At 41.3% G+C, this 18,731-nt stretch overlaps 1 protein-coding gene across 1 annotated transcript in view; it reads left to right on the top strand.

Moving 5' to 3' along the window:
- The first annotated feature begins 78 nt into the window (after positions 1–78).
- The window catches only part of LOC146975877 (mitochondrial intermediate peptidase-like), a 27,795-nt gene continuing 9,142 nt past the window's right edge, over positions 79–18,731 (top strand). Inside the window, exons 1-18 of the mRNA XM_085795218.1 lie at positions 79–510; positions 633–806; positions 1,381–1,469; positions 1,630–1,716; positions 1,871–1,934; positions 2,015–2,197; positions 2,756–2,912; positions 3,180–3,228; positions 4,027–4,087; positions 4,301–4,353; positions 6,468–6,621; positions 6,749–6,826; positions 7,302–7,509; positions 8,434–8,543; positions 8,785–8,859; positions 9,625–9,741; positions 13,603–13,724; positions 15,669–15,742. Of these exons, the coding sequence (XP_085651344.1) occupies positions 364–510; positions 633–806; positions 1,381–1,469; positions 1,630–1,716; positions 1,871–1,934; positions 2,015–2,197; positions 2,756–2,912; positions 3,180–3,228; positions 4,027–4,087; positions 4,301–4,353; positions 6,468–6,621; positions 6,749–6,826; positions 7,302–7,509; positions 8,434–8,543; positions 8,785–8,859; positions 9,625–9,741; positions 13,603–13,724; positions 15,669–15,742 (2,002 nt within the window). The 5' untranslated portion in view covers positions 79–363. The remainder of the gene's footprint in view (positions 511–632; positions 807–1,380; positions 1,470–1,629; positions 1,717–1,870; positions 1,935–2,014; positions 2,198–2,755; positions 2,913–3,179; positions 3,229–4,026; positions 4,088–4,300; positions 4,354–6,467; positions 6,622–6,748; positions 6,827–7,301; positions 7,510–8,433; positions 8,544–8,784; positions 8,860–9,624; positions 9,742–13,602; positions 13,725–15,668; positions 15,743–18,731) is intronic.

Raw genomic sequence — 18,731 nt, 5'->3', positions numbered from 1 at the left:
TATTTCTGTAAACCACGTTTCTCATATATATTATTATATAGTCGTTTTTTTTTCATGAAAGTGCCAACTGCAATAGGCACGTATATTGACTTCGATAGATAACCAGAGAGCTAACATGTGAGAAGTTGTATATATTGGACTGGCAGGTATGTTTCATACATTACAAAAGAACAAAGAGTCTTTAATTTCTCAATGATAAAGGTGCTGAATATAATAACGTTGTTTAAACCAACCGTTTACATTTGCGGCTTCTGCAAGTGGGTTAACGTTGCAGCTAAAGTTTAGCATGTCCTCTGTCAGCCCCTGTGAGCAGCACAAGCCCCAATAGATACTAAGACGACACACAGTAAAAACAAGTCCGAAATGTTTGCGTGTAAAAGGTTGCTTTACCTTGTGAAGCACAGAAGCTTGTGGGCTCATGTGCGGAGAAATGTCACAACATGGTCACCTGTTGGAGCTGCGTTCAATGCCAAACCTGCCAGGAGACTGGACCTCTTCGAGAAAAGCGTGGTTTGTACTTGTCCCTTCATAATGTCTGTCCAGTTACAACACCAAGCCTCAATGAAAGTTTGTTGTAAGGCGTTTCATGACACCTCCTAAGTATCTCTCTTTCTCTCTCTCTCTGGCTACAGGGTTTGTTTGGGGTACCAGAGCTGAACTGTCCTGCAGGCTTTCAGGCAGCCACAAAAACAGCTCTCAAAAACACGGAGCTCCTAGTGCAAAGAGCTTGTTCTTCTCCTCCAGGGACTGAGACTGTCGAGTCTTTTGACCAGCTTTCAGATGGGTTGTGTAAAGTGGCTGATCTGGTGAGTTCAACACCTATTATGTGCTTAAATCTGTACACCTAACCTTACCAGGCGATCCTTCAGTATTTAGTTTGCAGACTCAATCTCATTTTTGTCTGCTGATAAGATACAACATACTGCTACTGTAAAATGTCATTGCCACAATTCTTGAATTATAATAGTTAAGGGAATCCCCATCTAACATTTTTGCAGATATTATAGATGAATGTTATTTTGTGTTTTGATGTTCTGAGCTGTAAGATGTTTGTGTTGATTATATTTAATATGAACTTACAAAAAATCTATTTATATCAATCCTCACTGTTGGTTATCATCAGCTCTAGCAGTGACAGATCTTCACCTTTGTACACTGAAGCACTGTGACGCAAGGGATTAATAAAGTATTCTATTCTATTCTAAAGACTTAGATGAAAGAAAGATGAAAGACTCACATATTCTCAGCTGGATACCTTAATTTTGAACTATTTTACATGGAGTTATCTTAAAGTCTGGCTTAATCGTTCACTTGGTGATCATGTCATTATTATATTTAGCTAGCTACAAGTGATATTGTAATCTTTCTCCTCATATCCAGGCTGACTTTGTAAAAGTAGCTCATCCAGACCCAGCGTTTCGCGAGGCTGCAGAGAAGACCTGCATAGAGATCGGCACAGTTGTGGAGAAGTAAGAGGATATAAATTGATCTCAACTTCACTAATGGTTTTCCATGACCAAGAAAACATGTTGCATGATACAATTTACAACCATAAGACTGTGGTTTTAGTTGAGACAGATATTGAAAAGTAATTGAAAGATGTTCAGTTTTGCTAACTGTCTGTTTCAGGCTGAATACGAATGTTGAGTTATGCAAGAGTCTAAAAAATCTGCTGGACAACCGGGATATTGTGGCTCAGCTGGACCCTGACACAAGGTAATTTTACCATTAATCCATTTAGTTTTATTGGAGGTCCTGTAGAAGGTGTTGAGAGCTCTGTGAACAAAGTGTTTATTGTTTATTTCTTACTTGGACATTTTCTTGATGTCCAGTGACGGAAGGTTAAATATTCCTTTGTTTGCCTCGGTAGACGAGTGGCGGAGTTGTTCATGTTCGACTTTGAAATCAGTGGAATTCATCTGGATGACAAACTGGTGAGTACACTGGTGAATCTCAGAATAAATGGAAATGCTTATTGGTGTATGTATTGATCTTGCTGTTCCTTTCCCTGCAGAGGAAAGAGGCCGTCACTCTGCATGTGAAGTTGTTGGATCTAAACAACGAGTTTCTGGTCGGCTCTCACATGCCAAACAGAATTGCAAGGTCTGCAATTCCTGAACATCTGCATCTGCACTTTGCAAATGAAGGGAGCTTCATCCAAGTTGGGGGGATGCATGCAGACTCTGCCGATGACTTGGTATGTATGTACAGGAGTGTACTGAATGGGTCACTGAAATATTTCTCCATTTTTGTTCTCCAGCAGGTGGCGCCTTTGCCACATCACAGAAAAAAATAGTTACTTTATGCTCTGTCCTGGTTAGTCAGCAGTTCTCTTTTTTTGTGCTTTTACTTTCATAGTGTTTTTATTGTTAAGTTTTGTCCCGTGGCTGTTAGCATTTGCTAAGTAGAGAGAATTAATGGAGCTTTAAATTCAGTATTAAAGTTTAATACATTATCAATGTGAATGAGATCATAAGAAAAATATGTGATCAGCTCAATCCATTAATGTAGAAAGTCTAATTAAAGTTGAGGTCACACTTCACAATCAGGTCAAAAATCATAACATATTTGACACTGCTGTTAAAAGTAGAATAATAATTGTTGTTTACACCCGATCGTCCAAAGATCTGTCAACCTGCCTTCTAACTGTTGATCAATATTTCATTTTTACATGTTTTTGCTAAAGCATAAGTCCTTTAAATTAATTTGGGCACGGTGTTTTTTGTCATGAATTTGTTTTGTCTTTCACTTGTAGGTGCGAGAAATTGCCTACAGGATTTACCTCTATCCCAATGCAGATCTGATGGGATGTCTGGAAGAGCTGCTGAAATGCAGACACAAACTGGCCAAACTGGTGGGCTACGAGTCGTACGGTCACAGAGCTCTGAAGGGAACGATGGCCAAAACACCGGGTTAGTGCATCTCCCTGCTTCAGTAACTATCAGTCAGTGCTGTAACAGTGTGGCTGCTTGACGACAAATGTGCAAAGATACATTTTAATTCAAGTTTGAGTATTTGCCAAATTGTAATTGGTAATCATCATTTAACCAAACCACATAATTTTCATGCGAGAGGTTCAATATAAACTGCTGAAATTACTTTATTGTACTTCCTTTGCCTTGGGCAACAAATCTGAGATGGTTTTACATGCTGAAACTTTATTTTATTACCTCTCACAGAGACGGTGATGAGCTTCCTTCAGCTGTTAACAGACAAGCTGTCAGACAGGTATGGGTCTTCTCTTAAAAGATAAACATAGTATTCTATGGGACTGTTGTCATGACCTCATTTTTTAATATGTTTCATATTGTTTTTGTTTTTTTACCATTCTTAATTCAAAAATATGCACATAACAAATCATAACAACATCAAAGGAACAATTTGTGTTCAAATCTATTTTAAGATTGACATCCATATAGCAAAGGTTTAAGGGGGAGGGAGAAAATACATTTGAGTAAGTAATTTCCCTAAAACAAATAAACAGCCAACTTTTTAAAACAAACTATTATTATCTTATCTGTCCAATCCTCCAAAGTGAGAGATGACGGGAGCCTTCAAAACCAAAATGAAGCCAATTTTTACATGAAGTTTCACTGTTGTGATGATGTTTTTAAAAAATGATTGACATTTGAAAGTCTCCATTATGTCACTATCTCTCTTTACAGTAAACTATACATTCACACAGTTCACAGCTCATATTATTTCCCACTGTTGATTCACATTCAGGATGCATTCATCCTGTTTTATACAATTATACTGTGTGGGCCGGGGATTCCTCAAACGCTCCAGAAATATATGTGAGTCAGGTGGACCAAAGAACTCCAAATTAACCACAGGTATGAATGTGAGCGTGCTAGCCTGGCAGCCTGTCCAGGGTGTTCCCCTGCCTTCAGCCAAATGCATGCTGGGATATGTTCTGGCCCCCCTTGACCCTGGGTTGAGATAACTAGGTAAGACTGGAATGAATGCCTCCAGTCAATTAGCTCATGACTCCTCTTTTTTTTTCTTTCTTCTTTTATCTCACAGGACAGCAAAAGACTTCAAGATGATGAGGGACATGAAGAAGAAACTCAACCCTCGTAACGCAGTGAGTGATGTTTGTCCACAACGTATTCTCTGTATATATGAACATTATCTCATCTCTGACTGCACAGCATCACAGTGTATCCTCAAACTTTACACACCTAGCCAGTATGTAAGTGCTATTCAGTGATTAAATGTTTAATATGGGGCTAGTTTTAATGTGAGTGAGTTGTTTGATATCACATGTAAGTAAATAGCTCCTGGTCTCATCCTATAGGAGCTCATGCCCTGGGATCATCCGTACCTCAGTGGTGTCTTGCGTGCTGAGAGGTGAGTATTATTGCCGTCTTTCTCAGCTTGCTGTCATTTGATAAAGGCGTTCTTGATCAGTTTCTTTGTGTCACTCTCAGACCTCTGTGCAAGTTGTTGTTGCATCTAAGCTGTTGCTCGGTTGACACCTTACAAAAGCTGTTAAAGGAGAAGCATGGGAGTCGTCACAGTGTCCTCTCATATTGCTCCTCTGATTCAAGACAATACAATGTGATATAATCACCAGCTCCTGCTTTACTCTTTGGTTTTTCTGTCATTGTTTGTAGCAGTTGCATTATATGTTCATCGTCTTTGACGTCTTTTGTTGCCTTGGAGTTTTAGTGCATTTTGCAGCTCCTGAAGCTTTTATCTGCTACATTTGAAATGTGTCTATAATATTAGGGCAAAACTGTTTCTCCTCTTGCATAGCTGCGATGATCTAGGGTCTACTTGCTTTTCACCTAATTTGACTTGATGACAGCTGAGGCCACGTATGATTGTTCTCAAGGAGACTTCACTTTTACCCCTCTCAATTTGAACCCCTAGGCCACCGGAGCGGAATGTTATCAAAACTTGTTTTGCATTTAAACAGCACTTCTTAAAAGTTCAGGCTTCATGTTCTAAATTTAGCAGTCTGTTGAGTGTCTCCAACTTTTTGTGATATCCGTTCTTAATGAACTGCGCTTTTCCTTCCTAGCACTCACCAGAGACCATTAACACATTGGGCCAAATGTTCTGGAGGAGTTTTAAGTAAATCTTCATTGCAGATGTTATAGATCCCTCATGTGTCATTTGGATTTAAGCAGCCACCAGGTTGTGTGTCTGACTGTTCCCAGGGCGTCTGAGGAGCGGTGGATGTTGTCCTCCACTCTCTCATGCTGCCACTCCCCCAGCAGGGGAAATTTCTAGTCCTCTCATGTGTGTGGTTTTGGGTTTTGTTAGTTGGCAGGAGATCCATAAAGAAATCAAGGATGCAGTCTGATTGCATTAAAAAGCAGTTTCCCCGAGAGCCGCTTCTGTTTTCCACTACACACACAGAATCCCACACAAACGCACAGAGGCCCAAAAATAGTTGAACTCTCAAACAAAACCCAACGGTCACTATCTCCTGCTTTTTCTCTCAGTCACTCATTCAAATCATTTTCTCTTAATCTCTGATTTTCCGATTTTCATCAGTATCCATTTGAATTGGAGTGTGTTCAAACCATACTGGATGAGGTACAGACTGTGGGTGTGTGTCTGTGTGGTAAACAGAGCTGGTAGCTGTGCTCGGCAGCAGTCTGTTATTCATCACTGATAATACACTAGATGTGCTGCTAAACAACCATTTTGGTTTGGTGGTCTTTATCTAAAGTACCTTATAGCAGCATGAATACATCCATTTAAGGCCCGGGTGGCCTGGGGAAAAGGAACTTGTGGCTTAGTCAGGGGATTTTTCAGTCCTTAAAAATGAATTTTGCATGGATTTCGTCTTTCTTTGAACATTTCAGTCTGTATGACTGCATCGTCTATGTCTGCATCTGCTATTATGGAGAAATGCTCTGGTTTGTTTGCATTTGTTTAAACTAGTCACAATCGTCAGTCTATATCCAGTGAGTTTAAAATAGACATGTTCCTCAGTTCATTAGAACAGTGGTTTTCTCAAACTTTTTTTTTTACATCAGGGAGCCCTAAACTGACACAAATTAGACCACGGACCCCCCCCCATTGGACAAAATCTGGAAATAAACTAAATACAGAAATATTTGTTTTTAGACTGAATAATGTTACCTTTTTTAGTCAATATACGTTCAAATTTGGGCCAATGGTGTGAATTTTGGGAAAAATGTAGAAAAAATTAAATTTTTTCCAGAAACTGGTAAAATTTTGAGAAAAAGTTGGGGACCCCCTTGAATCCTCTCAAGGACCCCAGGGGGTCCCCGGACCCCACTTTGAGAACCACTGCATTAGAAGATGGGATGCTCTCTAGTGTCACATGAAAATATAAGATTACACTGAATATTTTTTACTCTCCATAATATTCATTGTGCAAGACTGGAGTCATCCAGGGCTTGGAGGATAATACACCTCAAACTTTTAAGAGAAAGAGTGAGTAGAAACTATATTGTATGTGTGAATGTTTTATGTTTTGTCAGGTACAACATAGAGCCCAGTCTGTACAGTCCCTATCTGTCTCTTGGTGCCTGCATGGAGGGTTTGAACATCCTCTTCTCTCAGCTGTACGGTGTCTCCCTCATGTCTGAACATCCCAGCGCTGGAGAGGTGTGGAGTGAGGACGTCCGCAAACTGGTAACTCTGACTCGTCCTTTTCACTCATACATTTTATGGTCAACATTAAAACAAACAAACAGTTTTCCAAGATCAAAAAATATATATACATACAATTAAGTCTGTTTGCATGTGTGTTTACCTGCAGGCTGTCGTACATGAAACAGAGGGACTGCTGGGATACATCTACTGTGACTTTTTCCACCGGTCCGATAAACCTCATCAGGTGATCATGAGTTTCTGTTTTTCTCATTCTTATCATTTCATCTGCACTTTTTTTCTAAGATTAGATATTCCTTTTTGGAAGAGTTTCAAAAATAATAGTAATATGATAATTATAAAGTTTACTTTTATGCACTTTTATGCAGGAAAATAGAAGGAAAAAAAACTAGAGAGGCACTCAGACAATGCACACCTCTGATTAGGCCAATGTCAAACTACATGCACTGGACTTATGAGAAAAAATCGAATTAATCATAAATGATCTCTTTTATTTCTGTGCAAATCAGTTCAGTACACAAAAGGTATAAAATAGTTTGCACATAAATAAATGCGCACACACATATATATTCATATGTAAGCATGTGAGATACTTCAGAAGGTGCTGATTTTCCAAGTCTGTGTCCTGATACAGTTTGATATCTCAACAATCATGGGATTGAAAAAACCCCTGGCCCCTTACCACCTCCTCTCTTTCCCAGGACTGTCACTTCACCATCCGCGGCGGCCGTTGGTGCCAGGAAACGGGTCAGTACCAGCTGCCGGTGGTGGTTCTGATGCTGAGTCTGCCCCACCCCACCAAGAGCGCCCCCACCCTGCTCACTCCAGGTATGATGGAGAACCTCTTCCATGAGATGGGACACGCCATGCACTCCATGCTGGGGCGCACTCGCTACCAGCACGTCACAGGTGAGGCGTGAGTGAGCAACACACAGACAGAGCATGCTGGATACTGTTATCATGTGCAACTTGAAAGCTTAAGCTTTTACAGATTTACATCGACTTTGAAAAGTTAGGACATTATAATTGGACCAGGACTGTACACATGTATCACTCAGCAGGTTTTATTCAAACTGTCTAACCCGTCAGAGGATTTAGTGAAGTAATAACAGTCCAGCAATGTGGGAGGTGATTGATGGTTGATGTTTTACGAGATTTCTGCCTGAAAATGATGGCTGTGCCGTGTCCAAATGTCACAGAATAATGTAGTCGGGTAGAGAGCTATAGGTTATTCATTACAGCGTGTTGAATTGAAAATTGAGGGTAAATCCGATTAAGTGTAAGCCCCGAGGAGAGGTTTAGACTGAATCACTCCCTGCCAAAGCTGTCATTTGACACTGTTTCCCTCACCAGATAGAGTTGATGGATACCTTTGCCGGTAATTCAACACCCCAAAAGTATTTATTTTACACTAATAACAGTATCCATTAACCCAACTTTAGGCTGCTCAGTGTCCTTTAGTGGACACCATGTTTACACCTGTTTATACCTGCTACTGAAGTCTAAATTGAAGCTAAATACTCATAATGGGCGCACTACCAGTAATTTAACGCCACATTTTTCACTCCTCTAAACGTCTTTTCATGTCTGACATCGCAGTTGATATAACATTTAAACCCTTGTGTATAGTCCGAGTGATGTGTGTGTGTTCATTTTTGAGACCTGGTTTTATCATTGCACCACAAGTCACTCGAGGTTTGTATTGTTACGCTGCGCAGAGTAGGTAATAGATCTGCGTCTCCATCAGCCCACACACAGCAAGACTGAACTAAGACTTTCTTTGTTTTATGTTTTTTTTCCTCTTATATCTGAGCTCTGACATTTCTCCTCTAGGAACCAGATGTGCGACTGACTTTGCCGAAGTCCCCTCCATTCTCATGGAGTACTTTGCAACTGACTATCGAGTGATCAGTCAGTTTGCACGCCATTATGAAACCGGACAGGTACAGCTAAACCCTCCAAATAAAAACCAGTATGCAGACAGATTTGTGCTAGTATTACTCAGTGATTGCAGAGACCTTTTGTCAAATTAATCATAATTATAGCATTATAAAGACCTTCATTTTTCATCTTAGCTGCGATGTTGTAAGTTAAGATTTTGTTACATCGGCTGATACTTTGCCAGCCAAAGTTAACTGAATACTCATTGGCATGTTTGTTCTGTCTGTTTCACTGTTTCCTCAGCCTATGCCTGAGAGCATGGTGGCTCGGCTGTGTGAGTCAAAGAAGGTGTGTGGAGCTGCAGACACACAGCTGCAGGTACGGTGATCAGTCACACACACACACACACACACACACACACACACACACACACACACAAACATTAATCATCCAAAAGTATACAGTGCTTCAATTTATAAGGAAGACACAACTGCAGGATCCTTTCACAACTCTACTTAGCTGGTTTGTGAGACCAGTATTTCACTGCTGTCAGTAGTCCGTGCTAATAGGGAGAGTGCAAAAGATAACAGAAACACCTAATCACTAAGGAGTGGAGCCATCCTTGACCTCCAGCCTCAGGGTTCCTCCGAAGTCGATGTTATGAACACAATGTTTTGATAATGAACATTCCTTCATGTTGGAAAGCCTCCGGACCTTTATGGATGAAGGATGTAGAAATGTTACATTTCATAAACACTGAAAAGCAGCTGGTAGTTCAAGGGGGTCACACATACAAGTTTTTTTTTTTAATGTTTGTGGAAGTGCTACTGAAGTGGATGTTTTCGGTTAACAGGTTAACGTTTTCCAGTTACTATATCTGGATATTATATTTATTTGTCTTTTTAGGAGTTTTTTTCTGGACAGGGATTAAGCCCTGTGTTGGACAAGAAGAAGAAAAAGCATATTGAACTCAGTTAGTTCGTTAAGTCCAACAACTGTTTGTTCTTGTAATGCATCATGGATGTTAAATACAACAATATAAGTGCAAACACATTCAACAAATGTTATTTTCCTTCTGCATGTGATGTATGTGCAGGATTGATTCAGTAGGAGCTGTGTGTTTCTTTTCTCCCTTCTGGGCAGATTTTCTATGCAGTCTTGGACCAGATCTACCACAGCAAACCTCAGAACCGCTCCACCACAGAAATCCTGAAGGAGATGCAGCAGAAATTCTACGGCTTGCCTTATACGCCCAACACGGTACGCCGCTGTCTGTCTCTGCGCTACCTCACTCACAGTCATTGGGTTCATTTCTTTTTGAGTGGATTGTCTCCTAAATATCATATCCTGAGATCTGTTACAGTCTTAGAGGGTTGATGATGTGAGCGTGACGCTCCTCTCGCTGCCCAGGTGATCGCGGCACAGAAACAACACCCACCGAGGACTTTCTACTCTGATTTCCCTCTCTCCTTTTCTTTCCTTCCTCTTTCTCTGTGGTTTTATATCTTTTACCCAGGCACAGCAGCATTTAAGGGATTAAAGTCTCTTTTTTTTTTTTTGAAACCCTGCTAAAATAACAAAGCAGAGGTATACTTTGAATGAGCTCTCCCTGGGGGAAATATTCGAAACTCTTCCTCCTGGTTCTTTAATGAAAAAATCTCTCTATTTCTCCCACTTTTGCAGCTGTGGGCGAGGGGATGAGGCCAGGAGGGAGAAGGGAATCAAAAGCACAGTCATAATTTAGCCAGAAATGGTCTTCATAGCACATTTACTCTGGGCTATAATTATGTGGGGTGCCATCAGGAATAGAGATTTCAGAGCTGCCGTATATTCTCCCGGCCGTCAGTGCCCCAGCCAGCGTTTCTCCTCACAGGAGTCCTCCCACACTTCTGCTTGTGCCTCTCTTTGTAGCTCCCTGTCCAGAGCTTGTGGTTTATGTTATACAGTTTCCCACTGTCGCAGTTATTTCTCCTCAACATTTCAAACTGCACTGAAAGCTCTAACAGACACTTCACCTCCATGTGCACAGCTAACCACAGCAGGATCCTTTTCCTCATTTGAACCGCGGATGATTGCACTGCTAGACTATCGAGGATTGGATCATCTACTGGATCAACGCAACTGAAAACAGATTTGTTTAGATCCTTCAGTGACGGACTCTACTTCAACTTGTCTCCTCTTAAAATTCACTCTCTGAATCTCTCTTTCTCCTCGTGGAAACACAGAACAGGAAAAGTTTCCACAGAAAAGTGAACATTTGAGTGGCTAATAGGTTACAGAGAGCCACAGATTATAAACATGGGGGTGACGCTGACATGTGTATAGTTTATAGAGCAGGGCTATCAGTTCCCGCTGTGCGCTGAGAGAGGAGATCAGCTGTGAGTAACACAGACCACATGCTCACCCTTGAGATGAAGATAATATTTGGAAATAAATGGCAGAAAGCAAAATGTTCTGCTCTCTGTGTTGACATTTCTCTAATCTGCAATTCTTGGCCCCAATGCTTCGGGATCATGTGTTTGCTCCTCTTTATAATAATGTTCCTCTTTTTTAAGCATTTTTAGGCAAGACCTGCCTCATACTTTCCCCACATTCTTCTGTAAAAAGAAAATGTGTAGTTGCACCTTTGCGCCGTGTACAAAACACTTCGAGTTGAGTTTGGAAAGAACAAAAAGTCTCTTTTGTCTCACGTACAAGTGGAACAGAGTAAAAAGCCTGCGCTGACTCTGTGCCCTTTGTGTGTAAGGATCAAAAGGATATCTCGCTGACATGTGACCCACTTGCTCTCTCTCACAAAAGTCGACATTAATCATTTGATGTGTGGCTAAGGGATTGGAAACAAAGAGGAGCTTGGAAGTCTAAAAAAAAATCATTTTCGTGGCACATTGTGACGAATATTGTCGGTGACTCAGGCAGAGCGGCGAACAGCTCTTCAATGGCTGCTTTTATTTTTCCAAAATACTAGCAGCTAATAACCACAAAGGAAGTACAGAGCATTCAAAGTCTTCACATTACAGGCTGACTTTTCCTGAGGTTTTGAACATTTATTAAGCTTACATTGAACAAAAACAGCACAAAGCAGTGTAATCTGTCAATTATTGTTCAGTTTTCCTGTCATGCAACTTTGATTTTAAACAGCTAAAACAGTCTTCTAACCCTCATGACCTGAGGCAGTGTATCACTGCTGTGTTCAGCTGACAAAGCAGACAACTTCAGCTATCCTGTGGTTTTCTGAGCCTTAACTCCTCTCTGGAGTGCTATTCACTCTTATTAAAGTCACTACAGCCAGAAGAGTCTCGTCAAGCCGACACTTTGGAGCTTAAGTGTTTTTAACGCTGTCGCTCCGCTCAGGCCAGGTCAGACCACCGAGCTCTCTACCCCTACAGTGAAGATGAAGAGCGCCCCGTTTTAGCAGCAGTTAAATATTGTTACACTTTGTAATCACATATCATAAGTATTAAGGGGTTTATTTATCATAAAAGTGGATGAAATATAATTTTTTTGTTGGTGAATTTATTGGAATTACCCAATGATAATGTCAAGGGTTCATTTGAACTTCATTACATCGGAGGTAGCCTAACTAAAAATTATTTCACATCACAATCCTGTTATTATAATTCAAAATTGATGACAGACTTTTGATCTTTTATTTTTTTGCTGTCATTAATATTATTACTCATAGAATGTATTTGAAAATGGGATCTCCAACATATTCTCATTTCTCATTCTTAATCAGATTTAATTATTAACTCAGGATTAATGTTAGATTTTTTTTTATGTTAACTGTGGATCAGGTTACTCTGTATATTGTGACCAGGGTTAAAGAGAATAATCATCTGACTCTGCTGGTCCCTGCAAATTTACGGCACTTCGGTTTTCCTCTCCATATCTCTACTGATTTGGTTTGGTGGTTTTAGTCAAGTTGTTGTTTTTGGTTGCAGTGGACAGTTGTTTTGAGTGAGAAACCCACAGTATGTTACCTGCCCAGCATCAAATAGCAGATTTTTCCCTCAGTACTTTGTAGAAACTAAACTCAGAGTACTAAATGTACAGTCAATATTGGATTTGAATTTGCAGGGTGATGCAGATATGACTGCAAATTGATACTAAAGTTAAACTCTATTTGTGGGAATGCTTGTCATATCAACTTAATAAAGTGATAATTAAGTTTGTCGTTAGATAAGCTTTGATTCAGACAATTATTTCAGTTTCAAGTAGCTCATACATCATTAACACAATTAAAGTCATATCTTTTTTTTTTTTTTATGTGCAGTTTGAAGGAGGCGTCTGTGGTCTGTTATCGTTGTGTTAACTATGGCAGCTGCTGTCTTCTCCAGCAGGCTGAATGTTTGAATGTTTGCCAGCTGAATTCCCCCAGAGTCCCCGTTTGCAAAGATCATAAAAGAGCTTGTCTTTATAGATATGGAGAGGGGGCCCCCTCGGGCAACTACAAGGGAGAAAAGAGGAGAAAAGAAGGAGGCTTTCCACCATTTAGGAATTTCCATGTTTTGTCCTTTAAAGAAGGAGCTGGCAGGTTGTGATTTAATGTTTTGTTGTAGAGGTTTGTTGGATGGGGGGGCTGTATTTATTCCACCAATGTTAAGACAATTGGAGCAGCTTAAAAGATGAAGAGAGTGTTTGCCATATTTATCCAACTTTTTATTAATATACACATTAGTTTGAGTGTTGAAAGAAAAAACATGAAAGAAGGTTGATGAATTATGGAGATAGTTTTTAGTAATTGTAGTTTGAGTTTTAGTTCTCATCTGCAGCCTCACGTTGGGCCTTTTTACTGGAATGGGTTAGACACGCTCATGGAGCAGCTTTTCTCAACAAGTTTTACGACCGCAGATGTTAAATCCTTTTAAGGCTGTGATGTCTTCGCTCTGCCACACTGCAGACTCACCACACACACTGTTTCCATCAAAGCCATCACATGTTTCAGTTTGTCAAAACTTAAACATAGTTTGTTGCCAGAATTCTGCTTTTACTTCTCCACTCTCTCACACATCCAGTCTGCTTTGGTACTACCAGTGGATGTACTTTAAGCTGCTGTGTCTTTCCACTCAAACAAAGGTGATGATGTTGAAGCTTCTTTTTTTTTTCTTTTGTCCGGTCTAGGCATGGCAACTGAGATTCAGCCACCTGATTGGCTATGGAGCCAAGTATTACTCCTACCTCATGTCGCGGGCCGTGGCCTCAATGGTTTGGAGACAGTGCTTCGTTCAGGATCCTTTAAACAGGTGAGGCAGCTGATAGAGGTGAGAAATTGATCTCAACAAGGAAAGCTCAAATGTTACACTATTGGACTATAAGACTGCAGCTTGTGAAGTTGATACTTTATGAAATAATTTTTCAATTGTTTATATTGGCCATTGTCAATTTGCGAGTATGGATGGTTTTCAGACCCCACAGTCTAGTTCTTTGACAATATCCTTTTACTTTGATGGCCCATGGCCTCAACACTGAGGTTTACCACACAGTGCAAGCAGAGGGAATCACATTATATATCATCCAACCACAGGTTCAGGTTTCTGCCTCTTTAAAGGTATTTTTTCCTTGCTACTGTCCAAGTGATCGCTCCTGGTGGGAACTGTTGAGTCTCCCACGCACACATTAAAGGGATCCTTCACCCAATATAGATAATTCACCAATTTTCTACTCGTCGTCATACCAAGGAAGAGTTTGGAGAACTTTCAGAGTCATCAAAACGATTGCACTCACTTTTGAATCGTCCAAAACACACACTATGAAACATCCAAATACCTCCATACTGCTCGTCGGGACTGACCCAAGTGTCCTGAAGCCGTGACATGAAAAAGTTGTTCTGAAAAAATTAATTTGATCTCTGTTTTTAGCCTTGTTGTAGTAGTAGTTCCCACCAGTGGTTCTGCGAGATGTGCGAGATTTGCTGTGAGATGTTCTTCTGTGTTTACATCATACATCCAATGGTTTACAATGACGAAGGAATATCTCGCAGCAAATCTCGCCACAGAGCCACCGGGAGCTACTACTACAACAAGGCTAAAAACAGAGATCAAATTATTTTTTTCAGAACAACTTTTTCATATCACGGCTTCAGGACACTTGGGTCAGTACGGACGAGCAGTATGGAGGTATTTGGATGTTTCATAGTGTGTGTTTTGGACGATTCAAAAGTGAGTGCAATCCGTCACCATTATATGAAAATCCGCCGGACCCCCCCTGGAACTCCAAAAGTATTTTGATAAATCTGAAAGTTCTCCAAACCCTGAGAGTGAGTAGAAAATTGGTGAATTATAGATTTTGGGTGAAGTATCCCTTTACAACAACATACACATATTTAACATAAACATATTTCTGTTTCACCTTTATTCAGTTCAGAAAACTTTGTGTAATGAGTGAGAGCATGGATTCATGTTTTCTGTCAGATTGCTTGATGCTGCATTGATACTGTTTAGATTAGATATTCAGTTGCAAATCAAACTCCACAAAAGCATCACAAAGGTCATAAAGTTCACTGTGGTAAGAGAAGTGTTTTTAATTAACCTTCAGTCAACTCAGGTACTTGTAAACTTGTAATCATGATGACTTACATCGATGTTGTAAAGTCAGAGCGTGAACCTGCTTTGTGTCGAAAGTGTTGAGACAGATCCTCTCTGACAGGCCGCCCTCCCTGGATACTGTTTAGGGCTCTGCTGCCAGCCATTGAACCTGACATTAACGTGAAACTCCCACCGCCTGGGCAGGTGTCTGCCGCCGTAGTTCACAGACACACAACCAGCATCCACATTACCAGACCCTCCCTTATCGCAAGTGTTTGCCCCCGGACAAAGCACTAAGACCTTGTTTTGAAAAACAAAACCTCTCTCCCGTATCTCCATCGACTCAAGCCCTGCAGGGTTTTTCTTTCCTCTTCTCTTGTTCATTTCTTTTCTTCTCCTTTTTGCCGTCTCTGTCTTCTTCTCCTTGCTTTCTCTTTTTGAGAGTGTTTTAGTTCCACCTGAAGTTGTCAGATCTCTGTTTCCTGTCACTTGTCTGCTGTGAGCTTGCAGCTTAGGAGACTTGGCCCTGGGCTCCAAGTGGCGGCAGTGGTGGTGGTGGAGGGGTAGACAGAGTATGAGGAGCTGACAGGAGAGAATACAGGTGTCTGTAACCTAATCTATCTCTCTCTCTCTCTCTCTTCTGTCTGTCTGTGCCTTTCTCAGGGAAATGGGTGAACGTTACCGTCGGGAGATGCTTGCCCATGGAGGAGCCAAGGAGCCCATGCTGATGGTCGAAGGTAGCTTTTTATATACTTATAAACTTGTTTTTTTCCCTATAAGTTAAAAGAATCGTCCACTTCTGCCCATGAAAGTGAATGAAACAGCTTACAAGTCCTTCTCAAAGTTTCTGGGTTACATCAGTCTTAGGAAGGAATTACCCCTATTGACCTCAGTTGTCTCTGCAGTGTCCACAGTTACTATAGTTTAGCTTAGTTCAGAGACCTTGTACAAAGGAGTCATGATCTCACTGAGCTAAGAAGATTTGCTCCAGACTGATGCAGTGCACAATACATCAAATACAGTACAGGATGAATTACACAGGATACACTCCTCCAAGCTTGGCCACAAAGCTACAAGGGCACCAACTCCAAGTGTGGACCAAGCAGATTAGAAAATAGTGGAACATGTACGTGTCCACAGCTTTTTGAAAGGAAGTGTAATTGAGGCTTGACCTCACTTGCAAAGGTTGATGTTGAGGTTGAAGATCACCTGAGGGGAATCTCAGTATTAACTTGAGTTTGTCATCAAGCAGAAGCAGCTGTGAGCCTATTAGTCATGTTTTGATTCAAGTCGTTCACAGCTGTTGCTCTTGTGGTTTGGCCCGGTCTGTGCAGGAGTCTCCACGGTGGCACACATGTTTGCTGCTATAACACACCTCCCAAGGCTTCTTATCTTTGTTTACAGGAGCTTTGTCAACTCAGGGACTCAGCCAGGTTGCTGGGATATACAGTAAATTGTCAGGTTAGCTCCCTTTGAGGCAGCCACAGTGTTCGTGCTGCTTGAGCCCAGCCCATTTCTGAGCTCAGTTATTTGATCTGCTTATATAAAAAAAAAAACGTTTCTAAATGACATCATGGATCATGTTGCTTTTCTGTGCTCAACTAAAATCTAGACAGAGGGGAAAGGCAGACATGGATGATTATGGGTCTGAGTGTTTAACGCTGCTGACTCTGCAGGGCCGGGAGCACAGACTGGTACATTCCACTGTGTGTTTAACCACTTGAGATCAAATACATTTTTAGCCATGCTAACGACGTGGCCTTGTCGGTCAAGTCGGTGCACAACTTTAGCTTTGGATCATCATTTGGATCTATTGCCATGAAACTTTAAACAGACACTAATAGTCCCCCAGACAATGAATCCTATTGGTTTTGTGACTTCTGGCTTTTCATCCAGTGCCAGCAGCACCAGGTCAAAATTCAAGTATCAAATCCCTGCAAAACTAATGATTTTCCCATCAGCCCCCTCAGCTCTGCTTTTCTCTGCACCACACGCAACCAGTGTAGATAAAACTTTAGATAATCAGATTATGTCACAGTAGCAGAAGACGTGGGATGGCAGGTTAAAAACAAAAGAAGAAAAAACAACTGCTCCTGTTGCTCTCCACACTTCATCCTCCCGTCACTTCCTCCGCTCCTCCCCTCCTTGAGCAGTCGCTGTGACATGTCTGGACAGGACAACAGGGGAGAAGGTGAGAGGGAGTAGTGATATCAGGTGACACTGGGAGTGTACTGTAAATCTCTCCCTCAGGGTCACCTCCTCCTCCTCCTCCTTCTGCCCCATCGGATTGTCCCTCTGACAGCTTTAACCAGGGCTGCGCCCAGCCTCTGAAATTACAACCACCAACAGATCAGATCCTTGTTATTAGATCTACTGTCCAATTAACTGTTGTTGAACTAAGAATATTTGCTTTTATGGCTCCCTTTGAAGTGCACGCTGCTCTAATTATAGGCCAGTGCCCTGTGTGCAGAATAGTTATCAGGGTCATGTTGATGCCCCGGCTGTCTTTCCCAGCCGTAAGTCATTGTAGGAGCCACAAGACTGCAAAAATGTCTGCACTGGAAATGTGGCTAGTTAAAATAATTTCATTTTATATCCAAAAATGCAAATCAAATTAAAAGAGCCTTGAAATGGCTAGATTTTAGTTCCAGTCTAACATTTTTTGGCTGTGTCCTATAATACCCATTTGTGTCCACTTTCGTTCTGTGCACCTGCATTTATGATAATCATCGAAAAAACATATCTCTCTCTTTTTTAAATCATAATAAAATCTGTTCTTGATCTGCAGAAATGCTTAAATTTAGACTCATTCAGCCTTCTTGCCATCTTGATGGCTACATATGTCCACATAATTTAGCCTAACATCATGAATGCCGAAGTCAGAGTTATAAAACCACATCAGTGCATGTGCTGAAACATTTAGCTTTTCACTGCTCTTCGCTGTGGGGTTGAGAGGTTCATAGCAGTCATCTTGAATTCCTATTGGGGAATGGAAAAGGATTTTGAAGCAAATAAGAAGGGCCCTTTTTATGTCTAAAGGAGTATTTATGCCACAAGAGACCAGGAGACTAGAGGAAGGATACTGAATCCAGATCCAACCCATTACACGTAATCCCTTCAAACAAAGACCCTTGTAAATGGAGGTGTGTAACATTTCCCTGCTATCCGCCTCGGCGAGGTGGTAGAGGGGGCACAAGGGCACACGGGGAACCAGAGAACGTCTGGCAAGGCTAATCAGAGGCCAGCCTTTATCTGCATGGCTCCCTGCCATGCCCGCTACTGGATGTTTCCCAGGAAAGACAGTGTTGAAATGTAAACCTGGGCATTAAATCCAGACCCGCAGCATCAGGGCTGAGTGGGCGAGTAAGAGGAAAGGAGAGAGAGAGAGAGAGGGAGAGGGGGGAGAAAAAGAGAGAGAAAGGGAAAGAGAGAGTGAAAGGTGAGCGACTGCCTGAACTGAACCTCGGGGCCTGCTACAGAGAAGGCTTTCATGGCCCAGACTGTTCCCATAGCCCCAGCCACCACAGAAAATGGATCTACTTGGTCTGTGCAGCTGAGTCCCAGGACCTTGTCCGTTCTTTGTTGAGAGGGAGCTCGGCTCAATAGTTCCTATGACCGCTTGCATAGTTTATAATAAACCCCGAGAGCATGGTGGTCTGTAACAGTCCCGCAGCGTTTTTTGTGACAATAATATATAGTTCCGTTTGAACTCTCAACGAGAGGATT

Source organism: Trachurus japonicus, chromosome 13 (assembly GCF_045865225.1).
Source record: "Trachurus japonicus isolate A0001 chromosome 13, Traja_1.0".
Lineage (NCBI taxonomy): Eukaryota > Metazoa > Chordata > Actinopteri > Carangiformes > Carangidae > Trachurus > Trachurus japonicus.
Note: the sequence above shows the minus strand (reverse complement) of the source record. Positions and strands in the feature narration are given on the sequence as shown.